The sequence below is a fragment of the Centropristis striata genome, chromosome 23, assembly GCF_030273125.1.
Source record: "Centropristis striata isolate RG_2023a ecotype Rhode Island chromosome 23, C.striata_1.0, whole genome shotgun sequence".
In the NCBI taxonomy this organism is placed as follows: Eukaryota; Metazoa; Chordata; class Actinopteri; order Perciformes; family Serranidae; genus Centropristis; species Centropristis striata.
The window spans coordinates 10,812,941-10,834,925 of NC_081539.1; the positions used below are offsets into that span (position 1 = coordinate 10,812,941).

Here is a 21,985-nt window from a genome sequence, read left to right on the forward strand (position 1 = left end):
ACAGTACCATGTCTCACTGTCTTTCATATGCTTCCCCGACGTGGCCCAGGGGGTTGTCATGGAGACCGAAGCAGGCTGTGACCTTGGTATCAGCCGAACGCTATATGTCAGGATATTGACTCAAAACCTGAAGGAGTGTAAATACGCCTTTTTTGGTCTCTCTGGCTCACTTTCTCTGCTCGTCATCATCCGTCTTCCGTTTACTTCAGCCTCTCATTTCTGTCTCCGTCTCTGTCTCTCACTCTGTACGTCTCTCCTTTGGAAACATCATGCATTTATTTAACTTTTACTGTCTCTCTCCCTCTCTGTTTCTCTCTGTCTCTCCCTCTGTCTCCGTCTCTCTCTGACTGTCTCTTGTCTCCCTCTCCTTCTGTCTGTCTCTGTCTGTCCGTCTCCCTCCGTCTGAATGTCCCTCTCCCTGTCCCTCCCTCTCTGTCTCTCTCCATCTGTCTCCCTTCCTCTGAATGTCCTTCTCCCTGTCTGTCTCTCCCCCTCCATCTCTATCTCTCTTCCTGTCTATCTCCCTCCCTCTGAATGTCCCTCTAGCTGTCTGTCTCTCTCGTCTGTCTCCCTCCCTCTGAATGTCCTTCTCCCTGTCTGTCTCTCCCCCTCCATCTCTATCTATCTATCTCTCTCTCTCTCTGTCTTTCTCTCCCCGTCTATCTCCCTCCCTCTGAATGTCCCTCTAGCTGTCTGTCTCTCCCTCTCTATCTCTCTCAGTCTCTCTCCCTCTCCTTCGCTCTCTCTCTCTTCCTCCCTCAAGCCCTCAAGTCTCACAAGTCCTCTTTCCTTCCATTAGACTAAAAATCTGACCTTCAGTTTATCCTGAAAGAATGTCTGGCGCTCTTAGCAAAGCTCCGTCAGAGGAAAGAAAACACCCGATAGCAGACATGGGAAAGACAGAACTAAAAAGGATCTCCTCCTTCAATTCCCTCACGGCAAGAAATAATCAAATTCTCATTTATAACAATTATTCTATCATGTGTTATACGTGTGCTCCAGGTTTGGTGAATGCCACCCACTTCTAATCTACGGGATGCCACCTGGCTGGAGCTCTCTTTTTGATTTGTCTGAGCTCTTAATGCCTTCATTGGATGAGCTGCCGGATTTACCTGCACATGGCAGAATCCTCATGCTATAGACAGGAATAAGGTTAGAAGTCGGGAAGCAGTGGGGAAATTCTGGGCAGATACCAGTGATTAGGATAACAATTTGTCTGACAGGCACTGCAGATACTGATGTGTTTTTTGTTGTTCTTGTTCATTTAGCTTTTGCTGCTATTTATTAGAGCTCAAGGATTTTAGGGATTTCAGAGGAGAAACTCACAGAAAAACAATTTGTTGGCCAATATAGTTATTTTTCAGCTTGGATGAAAATAGACCTTTTTAAGTGGACTGTGCACCAATTTTGCACCAATATGACTAAATATGAATACTTGAATGCATATTTAAGCACATATTGGGCAACATATACTTTGACAGGTCAATTTTGGATGACAATTTTGGCCGACCGATATATCTTTTGGGCTTTACTATTTATCCACCTTTTGTGGCAGGGAACCAACTTTAAAATGCAATTCTCTTATGATCAAAAACATTGTAACTGCTAAAATGAATGGATCTGTTCTTTGTGTCTCCACTCCTTTCTTTCAAATAAATTACAAAATAAGTGGAATAAACCGATTTCAATAACATTTTGTTTATAAAAAAAAGATTAACTAAAAGTAACTTGCACACATACATGCTATATTAGGTATTACCACAGACTACAAGACGGGTAAGTATGCCCTTTTTTGCGCAAGAGCTGCTCACTAATCAGTATTTGTGCGGACTAATAACTGCAAGTCAGACTGATGGTAAATCTAAATGTTTTGCAATGTTACTGTGCCTCCAAAGACAAAAACAGCATAAAAGAAAGACAAACAGAGCTCTAGTCATTAAGTCAAACACACAGCCAGTCAGACACTTGTGTAAGAGCGAAAAAAACAGAAAAAAGGAAGCATGGATACTACAGAAGGCTTCTTACTGTTATAAAATAACATAGTCAGTGTGAAAGCGAGAGAAGAAGTGGGAAGTGTGGGGTACCATTCTTCACAGCTGTATGGTCTGTGTGTATTTCTGACCTGAGAGATGTGGTTGATGGAGGACTCCATGCGCCGCAGCTGCGAGGCCTGGATGTCCAGCAGCTGCAGTACATTGTTGGCTAAGGCATTGATCTGGTAGGCCACGCTGGCCAGGGACTGGGTGGTGTAGGCTTTGGTCTCCTCCAGAGCTTTCCTCTTGTCCTGGGCCTGTGCACGAAAAAGGGATTAGAGAAAAAAAAAAAGAGATGAAAAAAAGGATGGAAGAGGAACCTAGTTACTGTTAAAATAACATTCACATCCATCTTCTAGCACCGTATCCAGGTCAGGTTTGTGGTGGATTCAGGCCAACAGAGCAGCCAAGGCATCCTTTTCCCACCCCGACTCTCATTCCCCAGATACCACGCTCTCTCTGGGGAGGTTTGAGATGATGTAACCCGTCCTGCTGCAGCCATATTGGAGGCTCTGAGAACAGAGTACTAACAGCTGACAATATTTATGAACTTGAAGACTTGGTCAGCTGGATGAAAATGTAACCAAACTGCCATTTTCCTCAGCACATCGCTCAGTTTCTGCATTGACAACTTTGAATTGTTTTATTATCTAGAATTCTGGAAGATTGTGACCTTTTAGCAGATCAGTGGCCTGCGCTCAAACGGTTTTGTACTGATGTTGATCCCCAAAGTTAGAACACAATTAGGCAAAAAGCCTTTAAATATGCTGCCAACTCTCCTTGAAATAATTTACAGAAGGACCTTAAAATAACACTTTTGGTCCGTGTTATTGCTCCTAGATGTTTCACTGGAATCGTTTAAAAAATGTCTATTTACAGAGCTGCCAAGTGTCACGCTTTGAGTGTGACAGTCACGCAATTTAACCCATTCTCACACCACACGCCACACTTGACATTTCTCACGCTTATATTTCCCCATTCAATACTCTGTATTTATTTTTTTCATGATAATAAACTTTCGTCCTCGCGGCTTGCCGTATCTCGAGTAACTCTGATTGACTGACCGAGATAACCAATCCCAGACCAATCCATCAGTCCTTTGTGCCTAAATCTAACCAACCGCGGAAGGCACCACGCAATATTAACCAATCAGAAGCAACGTAAGGCGGGTCTTGGCGTCTCTAACTTTCTTTCACACACAACAGCGCCGACATTTAAAACCCACTCGACGTTGCTTGAAGACAGATGGTAATTAACTACTCAATTTTGTTGACAGTTGATTCACTGTTTCTCCTTGAGTTTCCTAGTTAATATGTACTGTTTTAAGGCTGCTATAAGTCTATCACTGTCCTGTATTTGTTGCAGAGCTGTGTAACATTTATTTGCCTCTTCTCTTGACCAGTTCACACTTGAAAAAGAGACTCTAACGTTAGTCTCAATGTGTGTGTGTGTGTGTGTGTGTGTATGTCAGAGTTACAGACTTGTGAATATTAATTTAGACCCCCCTAAAGCAGTGTTTTTCAAAATTCTAAATTTCAAGGTCTATCCTTAACTCTGACAGTGTACAAATGGAACCAAATTAGCTTTATTGGCATGAATGGTATCAACCTTTGTTGCCAAAAGCAGAACATACATACAGACATGCAATTCAATAACAATACAGTTAATACAATACATTAAATATTAATACAAACATATTAAATATTTTACATTAAATAAATTTCATATTAAATCTCTCTCCTTCGCGCTCTCTCTCTCTCTTTTGGCAAACATGGCGGAAGGCGGAGCAGACACGCCCATAGACAAATAGACGCAGCATCAGCTGCTGTGACGCAAAAATTCGGCCGCCGTCTTGGAGTGGTGATCCGCTCCACTCAGTGTAATTAGTTTGACAGGAGCATATAACTGTCAGCGCATTTAATTAATCTTACCTCACTGAATACTACTGATTTTCACGCGTTTTTTTGTCATACTTGTAGCTATGATAAAGGACACATGTTTTGGCATGTTTTATTATTCATAGTTGGCTTAACAGTAATTGAATATTCTTATATGCTATAAGTGACCAGACGTCCGATAAAACGATAAAAAAAAAGACACAAAATAACTAAAACAAATCACACAAAATGACAGAAAAAAACCTAAATTACTTTAAAAAAAAGAAAGAAAATGACAGAAAAAAAGACACAAAATTACTAAAAAAAAGACACAAAATGACAGAAAAAACCTGAATTACTTTTAAAAAGACACAAAATTACCTAAAAATGACAGAAAAAAGACACAAAATAACTAAAAAGGACACAAAATGACCAAAAAAAGACACAAAATAACTAAAAAAGACACAAAATGACCAAAAAAAGTGCCAAGGGAAAGAGAGAAAGATGGCCTATATTTTGCATTTTGTTGTCCAAGTAGCTGTTACTTTGTTCAGTGACAATAAAGTTCAATCTAATCTATTCTAATGACTGTTGATTGAGGGTGTGTGGTGGCAGCGGGGCTCAATGGGTGCTCAGCAGCCCTAAAGCTCTGACCCTCGACTCGCCCCTGGCCGCTGGCATGTAGGTGAGGACATCAGTCTTAAGGAATAAATCGACGTTAAAAGGCCAAAGTCATCATGGTGCTAGAGTCTCACTCTTGTCATTTTCTGAAACTTGGCAGCCCTGTATTTATATATTAGAACCGGTTCCTTTTATTGCATATTGCTGGATACTGTGCTAACTCATTTCAAGTGTGTGGAAGCTGTATTAGTCTATTGTTTGTATTTATTGTTGGAACAATGCTAATGCTCTTGAAAAAATATTTTATGCTGCATTCATGAGACTTTTACCTCCAAATAGAGGTCATTCATTACAGTCTTGTAAATGATTTAGTCACTTGATAAAGCAATAACGTGTTGTATTAAACACTATGTGCAGGCCTTAAAGTATTTTTTTTTAAATTAACATGCATTAGTGTGGCTAAAGTTTCTGTTCATTGCTAGGACATTAAACTGCTTACATTGGTATTTCAACCGAGTTAGCTTAACACAAATGGAGAAAGCTAACAGCTAACTGCACCAGCGACAAAAGGAAGCGGTGCATTTAGCCATATTTTGTCAAAAATATTTGTTATTTGGAGCAAGTTGTGCACATAAGACAGAGAGGGGGCAGATAAACCTTCAGATGTGGTTTTGAGATGTTGCTGTTGCTATTGTGAATTTAGATTGAAGCTAAAATTTTCTGCAAAGATGCAAGCTAACGTAGCTACACGTTTAGCTGCCCCCCCTTTTTTAGCATAGTTTGATACTCAAAACATAATTTAATTCTTTAGTGTATCTATTAGAAGCTCACATTAGACATTACACATCAAAATGTCAATAAATCAGCTTGCTGGCTAGGTAGCAACTTTAACAAATAACCTACACAAGTTTGTCTGCTGACTTTACTAGGCAGCTAACTAGCTAGCATGTTATTTTTTTAAACCATCTACTGAGTGATTTGATATTAAATGTGCTTAAACTAAATACATTTAAGGAAAACTGGATGGACAGGGAGAAACCAAGGATTAAGTTTTCTTCTTTTCCATTCATTCACCGCCATATTGTTCTGAAAGGAGCAACAAACTGACAGTTACAGAGATACAGAAAGTTGCTAGACCAGAAAAACGGTGGTAACAACGGCGCTTCTTGAGAGCCACCTCACATCAAACAGGCTGAGGCAAAGAGCCAAGCACCAAACTGAGCCACTATGTTTGATCTCTGTGTGCTCTCCCCAAACGCTGCTCGCTCATAAAGTCGAGTCCAAGGAGCCCTGCCTGGAGGGGCGACACTGGGCTTTGATAACAGGCTGCCGTAGCAGGGGGTGGATGGTGGTGGAGGAGGTTATTACTGGTAGTAGTGGTTAGAGGGCAAAACAGAAGAAAAGGGAACATTTGGTCATATGAAGTCGAGAGGACGGACGGACAAAAATGAAAACAACCATGTCACTGCGTGTCTCATTACTGATTCCCCGTGGCAGCACGAAACTAATCCAGAAGCAATCCGTACGGCTAAAAGCTCCTGACCTGGAGAGCTGCCGCGCTCGTTAGCCTCGGCCCGTACGAGGAGATGACAGCGTTTTTAGTTGTGTTGTCTTTTAGCGGAAATCAGAGCGAGCAGATGTGTTGTGCGATAGCAGCCTCAGGAAGGAGGAGATATTCCTCCAGAGGGCTTGGAGCAAAAGGCCATCTGTTGAAAAGCGCATTCATTCATGTGCACACCCAGACACCTACTACTGACACTGCAATATGCAGCATGGTAAACGCAGAAACAGCTGCAGGAAAATATATGTAACAAAAACAAACAAACAAAGCCTAATTTCGATGATGAGCATTTCTAAGTAGCAAGAGGATGCAATTTTTGCTGTGTAGGGACATTTCTAACAGATTACCTAACAACAAATGCTTACCTATGCCTACACAGAACCGCTGGCCTACATATAAAGCTGCAAGTCAGAGTATTTATGTTTATGTTGAAGCATTTTGCAGCATTGGATTTTTTTCTACTGCTGAATCTATTTTAAATCCTACAAAAATAAATTTAAAACTCTCTGCAGTGTAATATTCTATTGCATTTTTGGATTGCAAATTACAGGAAATAGCAGTGTATTTTTGTGCAAATAAAAGGAGCATTTCAACAATTTTGCCCATGAAGTTCAGTTTATTTATGATATTTACAACACAGCCAGTGAACTCAGTTGTAAAATGTCGTCTACAGCTCTCGTGGTTGCTTTCTTAAGTGGAGTTTTGGCATTTAACTTTAAATTTATAATAAAATGTCATTTTTTAAATGAGGAAGGAAGGGAGGGTCTACTGAAAGCATGCACCCTGGGAAATGTAGGAGGGTTTTTGACTCTTATGGTGTACTTCTTTAACTTGATTTTGTTAATATCTTGCAGCTGCAGAGCACAGACACAGAGCACTACTGATGCTATCTAACAATGCTCAACTGTGATATGTTAAAAAAAAAGAAGTAATTTACATCTGCAATAATGTGCAGAAACTCTGATTGTAAACACTGTGATTCGCTATGATTTGCAATGCAGATTTCAATTGCAATATTAAGAAACAGCAAATGGTTTTGCCAACATCTTGCAGCTGTAAAGTCCACGGAAAAACAGTAGTGCCCAAAGGCTGATCTATGATCTGAAAATAAATACCCATTAACATCCTGCATGTCTCACAAACATATTCATTCAACACAAAGCACGGCATGTGATGTTATTTAGTCCATGCTTTTAAATGGCTGCAATTGATGTTTTTTAAATGTGTCCAATCCAGTTTCATACTTATCACGCATTCTGCGTGAATGCTTGTTTTATTCCTCAAGTTAAAGATGAACTTTCTTTAAATTTTTGCCCAACTTCACATGGTTTCATTTCACCATGGTCGCACCATTGCATAATAAACATATTGTCTTTCACAAGTTACAAGATGATGCAGCACAAGATGACTAATCTGTATGCATTTTTATTTTAAAACTGTTAAATCGGGCCCTAAAATTGGTGCTCCAGAGACTACCATCAGTCATCCTCTCTACTTAAGTTTTTATTTCCCCAGTGACACACTGACTACGACCACAATGAATCAGAGTAGCTGGTCAAGAAAGCTGATACACTGAATGGAAAGGGCTGACCGAGGATATTCCTCCTCTTCATGGTTTACACGAGGTTAAATTTTTGTGTTAATCATACAGCTGTCATTACTCTTCCAGAGCTCAGGCTGCACGACGAGTCCCACTAAATGTTGTATTTTCTTAAACAAAGAATGAAAAAAAAACCTCAGTTGACATGTCAAAACTGCTCGATGGTGAAGTGCTTCTTGATTTTTTTTATTTTGCATTTCTGGACTGCATTAGCCGTCCGAGCTGTGATGCGAGGTCAGTGGTGGGCGTTTGGGAGGACAGATGCGACACTTGATTGCATCGCCACTGGCGGAAACTTAGAGCTGTCTGCTCTAGTTAAAGCCCCCTTCATCCTTACGCTTGCTCACGCATCACAAGTCAAACTAACAACAGATTCAACATCAAACTAAACAGATTTGTTGTTCAATTACCCAAAAATCTTAACTCCCTATGACATCCATCTTCAGGGAGAAGGGCTACACTTTTTATTTAAAAAAGAAACAAAACAGAGCAAACAGTGCTTGAGACATTCGCCAGGAGGGGAAAACAAAATGTGTGCTTCCTCAGTACAAAAGGTAAATAACAGCACCGGAGTGTAGTATACCACAGCAGGAGAGGAGGTGAGCTCCTGGAGAGCTTTAGTGCTCCTGGGGCACTTTATCTCATATTTCTGCGCTGAGTAACGGCTGAAAGACACTGCAGAATATCCAGGCAGTAGTAGACAGGCTGTCAGCACCTCAGCTGGGTTTAAAAAAGGGGAGTGCAGAGGAATGCTCAGTCAATGTACACAAAGTAAAATTATAGCTCGAAGCTGAGGAAAGGGAGATAATCAAACGAGCACTTGTATACAGTAGGAAGTACAGGCCCTGTGTAGCAGTGAGACTGCAAATCCTGTATGGAAGTGTGTATGTGGCCTGATACAAGAAGGGAGTGGCATTCACAAGAGTGGATTAGTTTCATGGCACTGAGATGGATAGAAACTTCCAATTCATTCCGTCACCCATCCAGTCTGGCAAGATAACGGCCAACTGAAACAAGGTGGTGCATTGCTTCACTGACTCATATTTCACATATGACAATATTCAAAATTGAATAGAGTCTGTGGAAACTGCTTATTCTGTTTGGATATTCATTCATAAAAAGGTATTTTTCCAAATGTAGCATTTCCAATTTAGGCTAGGCCAATTTATCGACGTCATATATAATATACAAGACGATGCCTAGTCTCATATTGCAATACTTACCATAATATGATATGCATAATAGTCTTTTTCAAGGCAGGTTTTCAAGGCTGCACTACAGTAAAGTGATGTAGATTTATGAACCAACCTGACTGTTCTAGCCATTCTCTTATTTTTCATTTTCAGTTATTCATTATATCCACATGAATGATGATTATATATCAGGAATCTCTTAAAAGCACCAATAGTAGACCCTATAATATCTTCACCATATTGGTATTTAGTGAAAAATATTGTGGTATTTGATTTTCTCCTTATCGCCCTAACTATGGCATGTGGAATATGCCATTATTATTCTGGTTTTAGGAGCGTTAGGATATGTATAGAGCAGACTCTGAATAAGTATCTTAATTGGGGTTTTTACTGCAGAAGGAGAAACACAACTACTTTAAAACATCGTGAAAGACAAAGATATAAAGCGCTTTTAGGACGCGTGTTGTCACATGGTCGACCAAGTTCACAAGGGATGGTAACACATTTTTTTAAATCCTATTTTTAGGCAAAGAAAATTGCACAAGTGACTCCAGCTGTTCAAGTGTCCATTTTTCATGTGACATTACATTGCTGTTACAAGAGTATGCTTGACGGCATGTAAAAGGGAATATTAGTTCGTGTTAAGTATCAGTCAATTGCTGAACATGAATATTACAGTTTAGAATTTAGTTTTATTTGATGTAGTTTTCATTTTATAATCATTCATAAGTTACTTGTTACATAAAGCAGCCTTCTTCTCCTTTGCAGAGTCTTATCGGTGCACAATCCACATAGAAAAATTCTATTTACATTCCAGCTAAAAAAAATCACGATATCATCCTCCATATCAGTGATTAGTACATTTTCCCTCTCTAAAATAAGTGTTGGTATCTGCCTCAAAATCCCCATACTGGTCGGCCTCTAGTAGGAATATGGTCTTTTAGGGGAAAAGGGCAAAAACCTGAATATTTTGTGCATGTAAACATGATCATTATAAGGGCCAGTTGGTGGGCGGTAGGAAGGAAAAGTCCAGACTTCCTCCCTGAGGATAGAAGCTGTTCAGGGGTCAGTGGGGGTGTAGCTGCCCCTCCACCCAGAAGCCGGAGCATAAATAGGAAATGGACAAAATGAGTATTCCTCCTGACTCCCTAATATGACTAATGCATGATCTGGGGAAGTGAAAGAAAATATCTGAAACAAAACTCACAGAATCCTCCCACTAAAGTTTGGAACATAACAAAAACTCAACCTTTTTACTGCAACATGTTACATGGATTTGCAAGGCAACACAACAGTGTTTCTACTGTGCAGTCCGCCCCTGGATTTGTACAGCTGACGAGCACATTTGGGTTTTATTTGCTCCCACTTGTCCCGAGGGGAAATGCACTCGGAACAAAAAAAACTTTCAGGAATGTTTGGAATCCTGCAACATGTCATACGTCTTTCCAACTCTCAAGTGTTGCTGGAGCGCTCTGCTACAGTGTCAGGGGTGCGTGGAGCAATAAAAACAAACATACTGAAACGGAGCAACCACAGATTTATTTTTCTATTCTGTGAACAGGACGGGAAAGAAAAAAAAAAAACAGGAGGGGAACGTTGCCTGGAAAACACTTCAGGAGGAGTGGCACCTAGTTTAGTCTGGAGTAGAATGAGAGTAAATCCAACTAAAAGGTCGTAGAGCTCACATGGCACTTTGTATCGACCGCTGATCTCTGCGGACTGGACAGGGTGAGATAAGTGAGACAGCTGAGAGATGTGGGTTGTTGTATTGATGCGCTGATACGTTTAAGATCTGACTAATCAGACTCTGTACTTGAGTGTTACTTGTGCTTTTTCACGGTCATTTAGTTCATTCCACCACAGTACAAACAGGGATATACTACAAGACAGACGGAAGGTTAAACCCAGTGGTTGCAGTGCCTCATGTAGGGAGTTTCTGCTGCATTGCTGCAATTTGATGACATAAATTTGATCAGACATGATCACATGACAGGACAAAGTTCATGTTATTACAGATGACGTCCAGTATTTGGGTCAGCCGGGGTCTCAATCCCTTTATCTTTGTCTATCGTGACCCGTTGGTAATGGGATCGTTTTACTCACCACGTCTGTCATATAGATTTGGGAAATGCTGTTTCAAAAATCAGTTTGAAAAATGGATGGGGCGACAGATAAACGAGTAAGATTAAATTGTTGCGCTTTTTTTTATTGGTGGCAAAAAAAATCATAACTAGATCTTGGCTCAAACCGCTGCCTCCCACACTGTCAATGGCAAGAGATGTAAACAAAGGTGTACATGATGGAAAAAATAACTGCAAAGCTCCATCTGAAGTTAGATACATGTTTTAATGTGTGGGCTCCGTTTATCACTTATTTTAAATTACAAGAGCAATAAGGTGCCTTGCTGAGTAAATTATAAATAATTTTATCTATTTTATTTATTTTTTCCTGTGTTTTACCATCATCTACATTTTGTTTGCCAAAATGTGATTTATTGTGTATTTTCTGACAATGTATAATGTATAACCGATAATGTCAAACTTGAATAAAGATTTTGTTAAAAAAGAAAAAGAAAAATTAATGAATTGTCTTTGTATGTCTTTTGTAAATGAATATTTGTAAAATAAATACATTTTAAAAGTTTGCCAAATTATTGCATTCTGGGTTTTAAGACAATGTCCCAACTTTTTTGGAATCTGGGTTGTTTTCAAAAAGATCTAGTTTAAACAAATTGCACTGGACATTTACCTTGTCAGAGTTCAATCAAACGTAATCCATGTAACATAGGATGAGATATTCCTTTATTGATCCCCAAGGGGTGCAGAATTCAAATGTTTCAGTTCACTCACAGACCCTTTGCTGCCTCGTCTGAGTGGCAAGGTGACCACATCTGTGAAATAAACACTGGCAGATATTTGCCTCTCATTAACTTCCATTCTATACGAGCAGAAGGGGCAAAGCAAATTTGCATCAATCGAAACGGCTTTGACCGGTCTCAGCCTCAACCAGCAGCAAAGACGTGTCTCTGGTTTACCACACCTGGTTTCAAACAGACTACGAACCAGAACACTATTTTGTCACATCCTGAATCTCCCCCACATGCAGCACAAAGATCACCTTGGCTTGGTCACAAGCTTAAGAGATGTTTTTATTTTTGATGTACTGTATGAAATATGTTAGAAAATACCCCCACTTGAGTTTTTACGTGTCCTTAAGAAGGCGGTTGCTAACATGTGGCTAAATGAGTCTAGAGTGGTTGTTGGGGACATTAAATGTCATCACGCCGGACACGTACGGGAACTCTCTCACTAGTCCTCCGTACAGCCTCCATTTGTGTTTTTCAGTGCTCTTGCAAAGCTTATCTCAGTAAGTAGGGGGGGCTCAAAGGAGAAAAGGTTGGGAACCGCTGCACTATAGCATAACTTTAGCTTTTTCCACCATCATTAAAGTGGTGTTCATTTATAAAGATGATCCTGCCGAACGTAAGCATAAGAACTGTACGTTTGCCACAGAGCTTTTTCCTGCAATGATCCAACAGACCAACAAAGTATTGGAATGGGCGCATATATATAAATATATATATTTAATTTAGTATCCATTAAGATTAAGATTAATTACCTTATTAATTTCACAACTGGATGCCAAGAAAGACTCAAAATGAACCAAAATATGAGAATAACATCCAGGTTTTGCTTTACTATTACAGCTGCTTGAACTGGAGTTAGTAAACTGTTTTAAAAAGCATCAGTTATTACTAGAGATCAATAATTTAAATTCTGTGCACAGTCCTGCTCTGCTTGTTGCAGATTAGACCTGAATAATAAAAAGAACCTGAGGTAAAAAGGAGGTAAATTTATCAGACGAATGCAAAGAAAAAAGTTGCTAAACACATTTATCTTAATAAAAGTAAGAGAGACCTCTTCAACAAGCTATTGACGAAGAATCCAAAAGCTTTAAATCTGAAGCAGCGAGAACGGTATCGCCAACACAAGCCACCTGAGGAGACGCCGAGGTAGTGAAAGTGACACTGGAACGTGTTAGGAATAAGGAAACCCTGCAGACTTAACAACTTCAATCTTTCCTTGAACTAACTCTCAGCTCTTTATATAAAAAAAAAATTCCCTCAGCAGTACGCTACGTGAATTCATAATTCCTCCGGGGCAGATGGAGGCTGACTGAAAGGCCATAAGGTCTACCTGACCTTGAAGAACTGCCAGCGCACAATTAAAAATTCCTTCAGTATGTCAGAGAGGAGACACAAAGGGGAAGTCTGCACATGGAGGAAACTCATTAACCTTTCCTGAGTGACTTGTTAATTGGTTCGTCCAGGCAGAAAGTCACTGTTCTTTACCTCAAACAAGTCAACGGATAAACACAAACATTGATCTCTTTTTCTGAGGAGTTCCTGTTTGCCGGATCACCCTGACACCGAGGCTGTTTGGGTGGATTATTCACACTTGAAGTGATGCATTAAAAGCTGACAGTTCTTCTCTGTGAACTACAAGCAGACAATTTTTTATTCTGAAACAATGATGTCAATTTTCCCCCGAACTCCTACACGCTAACCAGATCAGCCCGACAGTCTGGACCAAACCAGCCACAGTCAGCTGAGGGGGAAGGAGTGACAGGTGGTCAGAAAGGATGAATGGGCCCGGCTGGTAGGCTGAGAGCCGCTAGGCCTCGCCATGCTGGGAGAAAAACCAGGCCACTCCACACAGAGAGAGAGAGAGAGAGAGAGAGAGAGAGAGAGAGAGAGACACAGAGAGAGAGAGAGAGAGAGAGGAACAGCCGGAGAAAGAAGGACAGGAAACGAGGATTCAGAGCAACCCAGAGAGACAGAACTGTGTTAAAATAATGCCACCTGCCCTCTTCTAGCGAGAAAACTCACATTAATTCACCCGGGAAAACAGACATGACAGGTAGACCAAGGTGACATGAGCAGGACAGGAAGCATCTCTCTGATAGTTAGGCATATCCTCTGGCACAACACGCTACATGCCTCTCTTTTTTTTTTTTAAGCCATATTAGCCGACGTTTCAAAAGTGCTAATTTGGGAGCAGAACTAAAAGCACAAGTGGGCACCATGCTGGCTCAGCAGAAGTCACATGCCTCGAGCTTGCAACATTGCATCTGATCAAACATTTGACCTAATGGTTTGCCATTTATCTCACTTCCATTTCCCTTTTTCTTTAATACTGTAAGTTGTTTATTACACCACCCCCTCCACCCAGCATTCCTGGTAATAAGTATGAGCAATCCATTTCAAAGAAATGTACTTATGTGTATCATTGCTATTTCCAAAGTGGGATGATGCTACGTTAAAGTAGTACAAATTATGACATTCATACTGAAGTAATACAGCATAGGGTTGGAAGGATAGATCTGGTATGCAATAGCCTATACATTGTTCTTTTTTTTTTGTAGAGGTGTCTGTCAATTTTTTTGTGCATTTCTTGTCATTTTGCTAATTAATTAATCTTACTAATTAGTTAAATATTAATACAATTAAATAAAAAACAAAAACAAATTTAACCCCTGCATGAAAATATTGGCAATAACTCTTTGTTGAAATATTGAAATATCCTCTGAATAACCTTAATACTAATAAAATGTTGGTCAATAAATCGATCAGTTGTTTGACAGAAGATTAATTGGCATTCATTTTATTACATTAAATTATTTTACTTTTTTTACTATTATCAATGTAATAAAATGTGAGGATTTTCTGCTTTTTTAAAGTTTTGTATCAAGCTGTCACTGCAGGCTCAGGGATCTTTCTTCCCTATATTATATTTATATAGATTCAAAAATCAATCAACTAACAGAGCAACATTAAACATGTATGCTGCATGGCTTAATCATTAGTTGGGCTATATCTATATTTTTATGCAGATATCCATAATCATTACTATATTACTATATTTTATTAATGTCCTGATGCTTATTGCAGCTCTGCATGTGTCAAAAATAAGTATAATAAGTAATAAGTATAATCTATAATAAGTATTGTGTTTTGTTGCTTGCATTGGTTGCATGCTGGACTTTCTTGATGCATCACTGTACAGATGCTTTGCTGCTTCCTGTTGCTCTACAGGGCTTGTGCAACTTCATGAGATTAATATTTGTTGTTGTTGTTGTTGTTTCTATGGTTTCTTTGTGTATAACATGATCATTATTGGCTAACATTTTCAGCAATATTAATTAATGTCCATTGTCCTTGTGGATAAAAGAAACATTAATAGCAGCCCAAAAGATAAATAACTGCTTATATCAAGCACCATCTTCTCACATAATGAAGATGTAGACAAGGATAAAAATCTAACCAGGCTTTGGGTGCCAATAGGCTGCTTTTTCTATGCTGACACAAGAGATTTTAAATGAGGTCTTAGAGGTCTTTGCAGTATCATGAGTGGAATATCTAAAGCTGACGCAATCAATAAATCTACAAATTATTTAATCAATGAATGGTTTTGTCAATAAAAATGTGAAGAAAAAGTGGAAAAAATGACCTCAAAGCCCATATTGACATCTTTGAGCTGCTTTATTTCACAGTCAGAAAAAGGTTATTTAATTAACTATCATTTAAGAAAGAAAGGCTGCACATTTTACTACTCTAGAAGCTGCAACCATTAAAAAAACATAATCAAAAAATGGCTGCAGGACATTTCCTGCTCTGTAAATATCAAATATAGCCAAAGAACAACTGTTAGCACCACAATTTGGCATTACTGTGTTGAACAAAGCAGCCTCTCAGAGCCAGCAGGGCCAGGTGGCCCACTTTGCATACCGTGCATGCGTCCTTGACTCAGAGGTTAAACAAACTGACTTGCATCAATTAAACAAAAAAAAGAGGGTAAAATAGGGGGCAGCAAGTGTTGTAAATGCAAATATTTTGTATACAGTATACAGCTAGAATAAACAGGAACATAATAAAATACAAAACATCAGATTAATCTGAATAATCTCTGTCCAAGGGTCTTAATTTAAAACCAAAAAGGTTTTAAAATGTTAAATGTTGTCACAAATTGCAAAATTATTGATTAAATCATAAGGAAACTTCAGATTTTGGTGCCAACTTGACAGTTTTTGGTCAATCTTAGGGTCAATATCCAGCCCTATAAAATACTGACTTCTTATTGCTTAGTAATGAATATGGTGGTTAACTGTTGCATTTAGATCAAATAAATGTATTCCTCCAAAACAAGTATTATTTAAAAATTAATTTATAAAAGTTAATAAAAAGAAACTTCAAAACTGAAACTGAAACTGAACAAGACTGAAAAAACTACAAATCTGCCCAAATATTTAACGCAAGCTTTCTGTATTTTTTTTAGGTAATGTATGCAATTGAACTAAAAAAATTTGTAAAATAGGGGGCAGAAAGTTATTTTTCTGTACCCTATACAGTTAGAATAAACAGGAAAATAATAAAATACAAAACATCAGATTAAATCAGAATAATCTCTGTGTAAGGGTCTTAATTTGAAAGGGTGTTTTCTGGCTCTATTATTAAGCCACTTCCTGACACAGAGAGAAGGCATTTCCAGGGAGTCAGCGGGGCAAACAGGAAACATAACTCTGACCTGTCAGTGTGTCATATGCAACACACACACACACACACACACAGGGCTGGGCGATATGGACTAAAACTCATATCCCAGTATTTTTAGGTGGAATGCACGTTTTGTTAAAAATACCAATATATAGATATAGTATATCTCCAAAATGTTTAGCTTTAACTCAACGCCACAAGAAATCATCATCAACCTGTTTTATTTTAAGACTTTATCAAATTCAAAACCTTCCAATTTTTGAGGCAATTTCATCAGATTTAAATGCTCTCTATCTATAATCTGAAATACCTCCAAATTAAAGTACCATTGTTTTTTTTCTGAGGAACTAGCTGTTGCTAATGTGCAGAGAGGAGCAAACAAATAGTTGTCATAACTTAAGGCAACATCAAAAGATATATCGGTATGGTGGTATTGTCTCTACTACATATTTCTTTCTAAAATAAATCGGTATAACTCGTAATACCGATATACCGCCCAGCCCTACACACACATACACACATCCTTGTACTTCTATCTTTGTGAGGGCCCTCATTGGAACAGTGAATTCCCTAGCCCCTTACCCTAACCCTTACCTAACCTTCACCACCACAGCTAAATGCCCAACCCTAACCCTAACATAAACCTAATTGTAACCTTAAACCTAAAACAAAGTCTGAACCCTCAAACAAGCGTTTAAAAAAGTGAGGACCAGCCGCAATGTCCTCACTTCTCAAAAATGTCCTCACTCTGTTGGTTAAAAATCTGTTCTGGTCCTCACTATGTAGGAAGAACAAGAACACACACGCACACACAGTTTAAAACACTCCCTTGGATGCACAAAAGTCACGATCAAGTTAGGAAAGTGGGGCAGTGATGTGTCCTTGGTTAAACGCAGCTTTCACCATCTGCTCCAGCCTGCTGAGCTGCACCAACGTCCACAGCGAACACTCCGTCAGCACAGCCTCCATGACAAGAACAGAGAGGAGGAGGAGGAGAAGAGGGGATGGAAATGTGAAGGAGGACGAGCCTGTTCAAGCTGAGGCATGTTGATATGTGCACTGTTCAGTTCAGAGTGCACAGTGTGTGTGTGTGTGTGTGTGTGTGTGTGTGTGTGTGTGTGTGTGTGTGTGTGTGTGTGTGTGTGTGTGTGTGTGTGTGTGTGTGTGTGTTTCTATCAGAGGCAGACAGAGAGGGATTATGAAAAGTGCACTGTTAGTCTGACACTCTCTTCACACAGAGCTCGCAACGTGTGCTGGAAAGCTTAAAATCCTGATTTATACGTCAGCGTTTTGTGCCACTAAAACACCGAAAATCAGTTCGACTCATTCGACAGAACTTTTCACAGTTTAAAGTTGGAACAAAAACTGTACGCGCATCCCTGTCGTCCTCTTTATCCACAGCGACATGACGGTGACATTTGGAGAAGCATTTCTGTGCACTTCCTTCGCACTTTACATCTCATTAGTTTGGGTCTCAGTGGAAAAGTTTTGTCCCATGATAATAGAAATACTATTTTTACAACCTCAACAACAAACTCACCAAAATATGTCAGTTTATACAAACGTTGTCAGATTTAAAGGCACTTTTACACAGATGCACTTCTATTTTTGATGACATATGGCATTTCTATTGGGTTTAAATCCTTTTTTTTTTTATAATTTTGCACAAAAGATTGGCAAAATATGAGAATGGTGTCAGTTTTAATAATTTGACTTATTATAATTGGGTATAAGTGATGTTATAAATGTAAAACTCATACCAATACAACACAAGCATGTCTACAAAAAGTTTTCCCATATAAAAAATTATAAAAATAGTTATTTAAATCTGGAGGTATTTTGGTCTGTAGGCTCTTGTATAATATTCAAAATGCAGTCATATGAAATGGGGACGCAGAGTAGGAATATTCATATTTATCTCAATACCTTCTCTTCTGATATAAAGTTGAATAAACACAAATAAATATAATCTTTATATCTGAAAATATAAGCAATTAAACAGTATCGGCATAAAATGAATACTTATTCCAATACAATATCTATATTTAAGTAGAGATAGAAAAATAAAAATATCTTCTTTTAAATGCCTTATGAATTTTCTTTTCTTTCTTTTTCCATTTAACGAAAAAAAAAAGGTTTTAAAATGTTAAATGTTGTCTCAAATTGCAAAATTATTAATTAAATCATAAGGTAACTTAAGAATTTGGTGGCAACATGACAGTTTTTGGTCAATGTTAGGGTCAATATCCAGCCATATAAAATACTGACTTCTTATTGATTGGCAATGAATATGGTGGTTAAATGTTGAGACTAAAAATCAGCACAATATGGGCAAATATTTGCAACTGTTTTCCTCCAAATCAAGTATTATTTAAAAATAATCTAAAAAATAACAACAAAAAAGAAGCAAGTTTATCTAACAGAGTAACTTCAAAACTTCAAGACTGACAAAACGACAAATCTGACCAGATATTTAACGCAAACTTCCTGTATTTTAAGATAATGTATGCAAAAAAATCAGATACATCTCTGTCAGTATGTAGGTTTGATTTCAGCCCAACAAATCAGTGACAGCCTTGTTAATTCACTGTGACATTAAAGTGACATAAAGATACAAAATATGAGCAATAAAAATATTATCCAAACTAAAAGATATGAGCACTGGCCTTCAAAATATCCAAAGTACTGTCACACTGCAAATCCTTTAAAAAAATGTACTGAAAAGTAAACAACATTCCATTTTCCTGCTTTTATATATAGATCTCAATACTATGTCAGTGTGGGAAATCAGTTTGTGACGCCTGTGTCTCATGTTACAGCTGACTGTGGTAAACAAGATCCACAACAAGGAAATCCCCACATTAATCTACTGGCTGTATCAGAGCGATCATGATAAATATGTGCACAAAAAGACACATTTTTAAAAAGCAGAAGGGTGAAAGAAAAAACTCATGTGGGAGAAAGATGACAACCTTCTTGTCCTGTAGTGTTTGCGTGGGTTGGAACTGGCACAAAGCTTCAGAGCTCACTACGCCAAATCATCCGAGGACACAGAAGAAAACAAAATTACAGGGAGTCCTTGGGGAGTACAGCTGGAATGGACACACCCGCTGTAGCTGATACAGAGGAGCTGTCTTCCTGCTCACAAATGTTTTCTCACCAACCACTGTTTGTCTCTCGCTCAGTTTGTTCTCTGGCTTTTTTAGAAGTGGCATACCACTGATATATTTGTGCTAAAATTTAAAGAAAGCCATTTGTGGTCATGTGGCAAACACAAAACTGCAGTTCCACTGTGTTAATACTCTCAATATGGCATGCACTTGCATTAAAATATCACTTAAATTAGTTACAAATTAGCTACTATATCAAGAAGAACTTAAATGTGAAGACATGTAAAGCCACTTATAAGCCAGCACAGATTGAAGCATACTCTGTTCCCATGAAGTCCGGCCAAAACAATCTTAAAATGCATTTATTATGCTTTAATGTGGCATTATAAATTGTTTAAAAGGTTAAAACTGTTATGCAGTAATGATAAAACCCATGCATTTGGCATAACACATTATAGCATTTGCACTGAGTGCTTACCACTTAAAATGGTATGCCAAAAGAAAAAAGAAAAGCCATCTGTGGTCATGCTGTGAACACGAAAATGACTAATAATTTCATTATGGCACACATTTGCATTAAAATATCCCTTAAATTACTTTAAAATTAGCCACTTTATCAAGAAGAAGAACTTCAACATGACTTTAAAGACACGTGAAGCCACATACAGGCCAGCACAGACTAAACCAAGCTCTGTTCCCATGAATAAGTTGGGAAAAATCAATATCTCCAACCTTTATTGACCAACTAACAATGGCTTTACATTCCCCCTGCAGCCTAGATGCAAGCATGCAGCTGCATTTCCTTTAAAAAGCCTTTCTGTATATTAAGTCTGGCCAAAACAAGCTTTAAATCAATTTATTATGCTTTAATGTGGCATCATAAGTTGTATCATGGTTAGAAAATGTTATAAACGCAATGCAGTGACATTATAGTGTTTACCACTGATATATTTATGCTGACATTTTTTTTAAAAGCCATCTGTGGTAATGTTGCGGATAGTTAAGTGAAGCCACATACAGGCCAGCACAGATTAAAGCAAGCTCTATTCCCATGTATAAGTTGAGTAAAATCAATACATCCACCCCTTATTGACCAACTAACAATGGCTTTGCATTCCTCCTGTAGCCTGGTTGGAAGCATGCAGCTGCATTTCCTTTAAAAAAAAAGGCATTTTCTCTATTAACTCTGGCCATTACAAGCCTTAAATGCATTTATTATGCTTTAATGTGGCATTATAAGTTGTTTAATGTTTAAAAATATTATCCAGCAATAATAACAGCCATACACTGGCATTATAGCATTTGCACTGAGTGCTTACCATAATGTGGACACTATACTTCCACTGTAATATTCCTGTAGTATCCCAATGGGGACTTTTTGTGGTATTAAATGGTGAGTTTAATGACCTTATGGAATTTAATGGACTGCTATGTTACTATAATATTCATGTAGACTTGTAGTGGTAGTGTGACATTTAGTTTCCCACTAATATCGTTATATATTTCAGCTTGTGTCAGCATCGATTAAAGTGAAGAAACTGGAGTAACTTTATTGTTCTTTAAAATGAAATAAAATAATTTTTAGGAGCTAAAACTTGCCGCTGTAAAACACACAGGCCTCCCAATGAGCTGTAAGAGTGGAAGCAGTTTTTTTGAACCGACCCCAGTGTAATAATAAAAAAAGAAAAAGTAGACACACCCTCTGTGTAAACGAAATAAATGTGATTAATGGCTCAAACAGATATGAGAAACCTAAATGTCCCACCGTTTTAAAAGCATCAAACTGTTAGAACAGATCCAAGCTTTTGGGCGGATGATTCCAGCTTCTTTATCCACATTTCCTGTCCCAACAACCGATTCAATCCCGAGCTTTCCGCGACAAAAGGAGGTTAAAGATAAGCGTGTGGCTAACTCACTTACCTGGACATAATTGTTCTCGCAGTAGTCTGCTACTCTGGTGAGGTTTTGGTAACTCTCCACAAGCGCTCTTTTACCGGCCGGAATCTCTTCCTCTAACAACATTTGTAGCTCTGCCATCTTACATCTCTCCGCAGAGCCTCCCTTCCCTCTGCCTTCCCTTTGATTGAAACAGCCACCAGCCCAGCTCGGACTCGAAAAAAAAAAAATCCTCCGCCTGCTATTGTGGGATTCCTGCCCTCGCTTTGGCGTAACCTCAACCCGAAGATCGTCTCTGCTGGGTGAGAGTGCTCACTACACTGCTTGAAAGTCTGCAAGCATCGACGTCATCATTAAACGGAAGAGGATTGGGGCCAGTAGGAGAAAAAAGAAATTATGAGAGGAGGATTTTTTTTTCTTCCATTATACAGTTCGAGAACACTTTTTGTTAACTGGCTTGTATTATTGTTCTTGCAGTCCTTGTCCTGTTTGTTATTTTTGTTTTTGCCTTGCAATTATTTTTTTAAATTAAATAATAACAA

General features: G+C 38.5%; 1 protein-coding gene across 6 annotated transcripts in view; it reads right to left on the reverse strand.

Annotated features, from left to right (window-relative positions):
• Nucleotides 1-21,648, reverse strand: part of abi1a (abl-interactor 1a) — a 72,795-nt gene extending 51,147 nt beyond the window's left edge. For 2 of the 6 annotated variants that reach the window (XM_059326971.1, XM_059326972.1), the window contains exons 1-2: nucleotides 21,468-21,647; nucleotides 2,123-2,290 (exon numbers count right to left, since the gene is read on the reverse strand). In XM_059326971.1, coding sequence (XP_059182954.1) covers nucleotides 2,123-2,290; nucleotides 21,468-21,584 — 285 coding nt within the window. In that variant the 5' untranslated portion in view covers nucleotides 21,585-21,647. Of the gene's footprint in view, nucleotides 1-2,122; nucleotides 2,291-21,467 lie in introns of all 6 variants that reach the window. The other 4 variants (XM_059326975.1, XM_059326974.1, XM_059326970.1 and 1 more) reach the window with 3 other exon arrangements.
• Nucleotides 21,649-21,985: the final 337 nt, after the last annotated feature.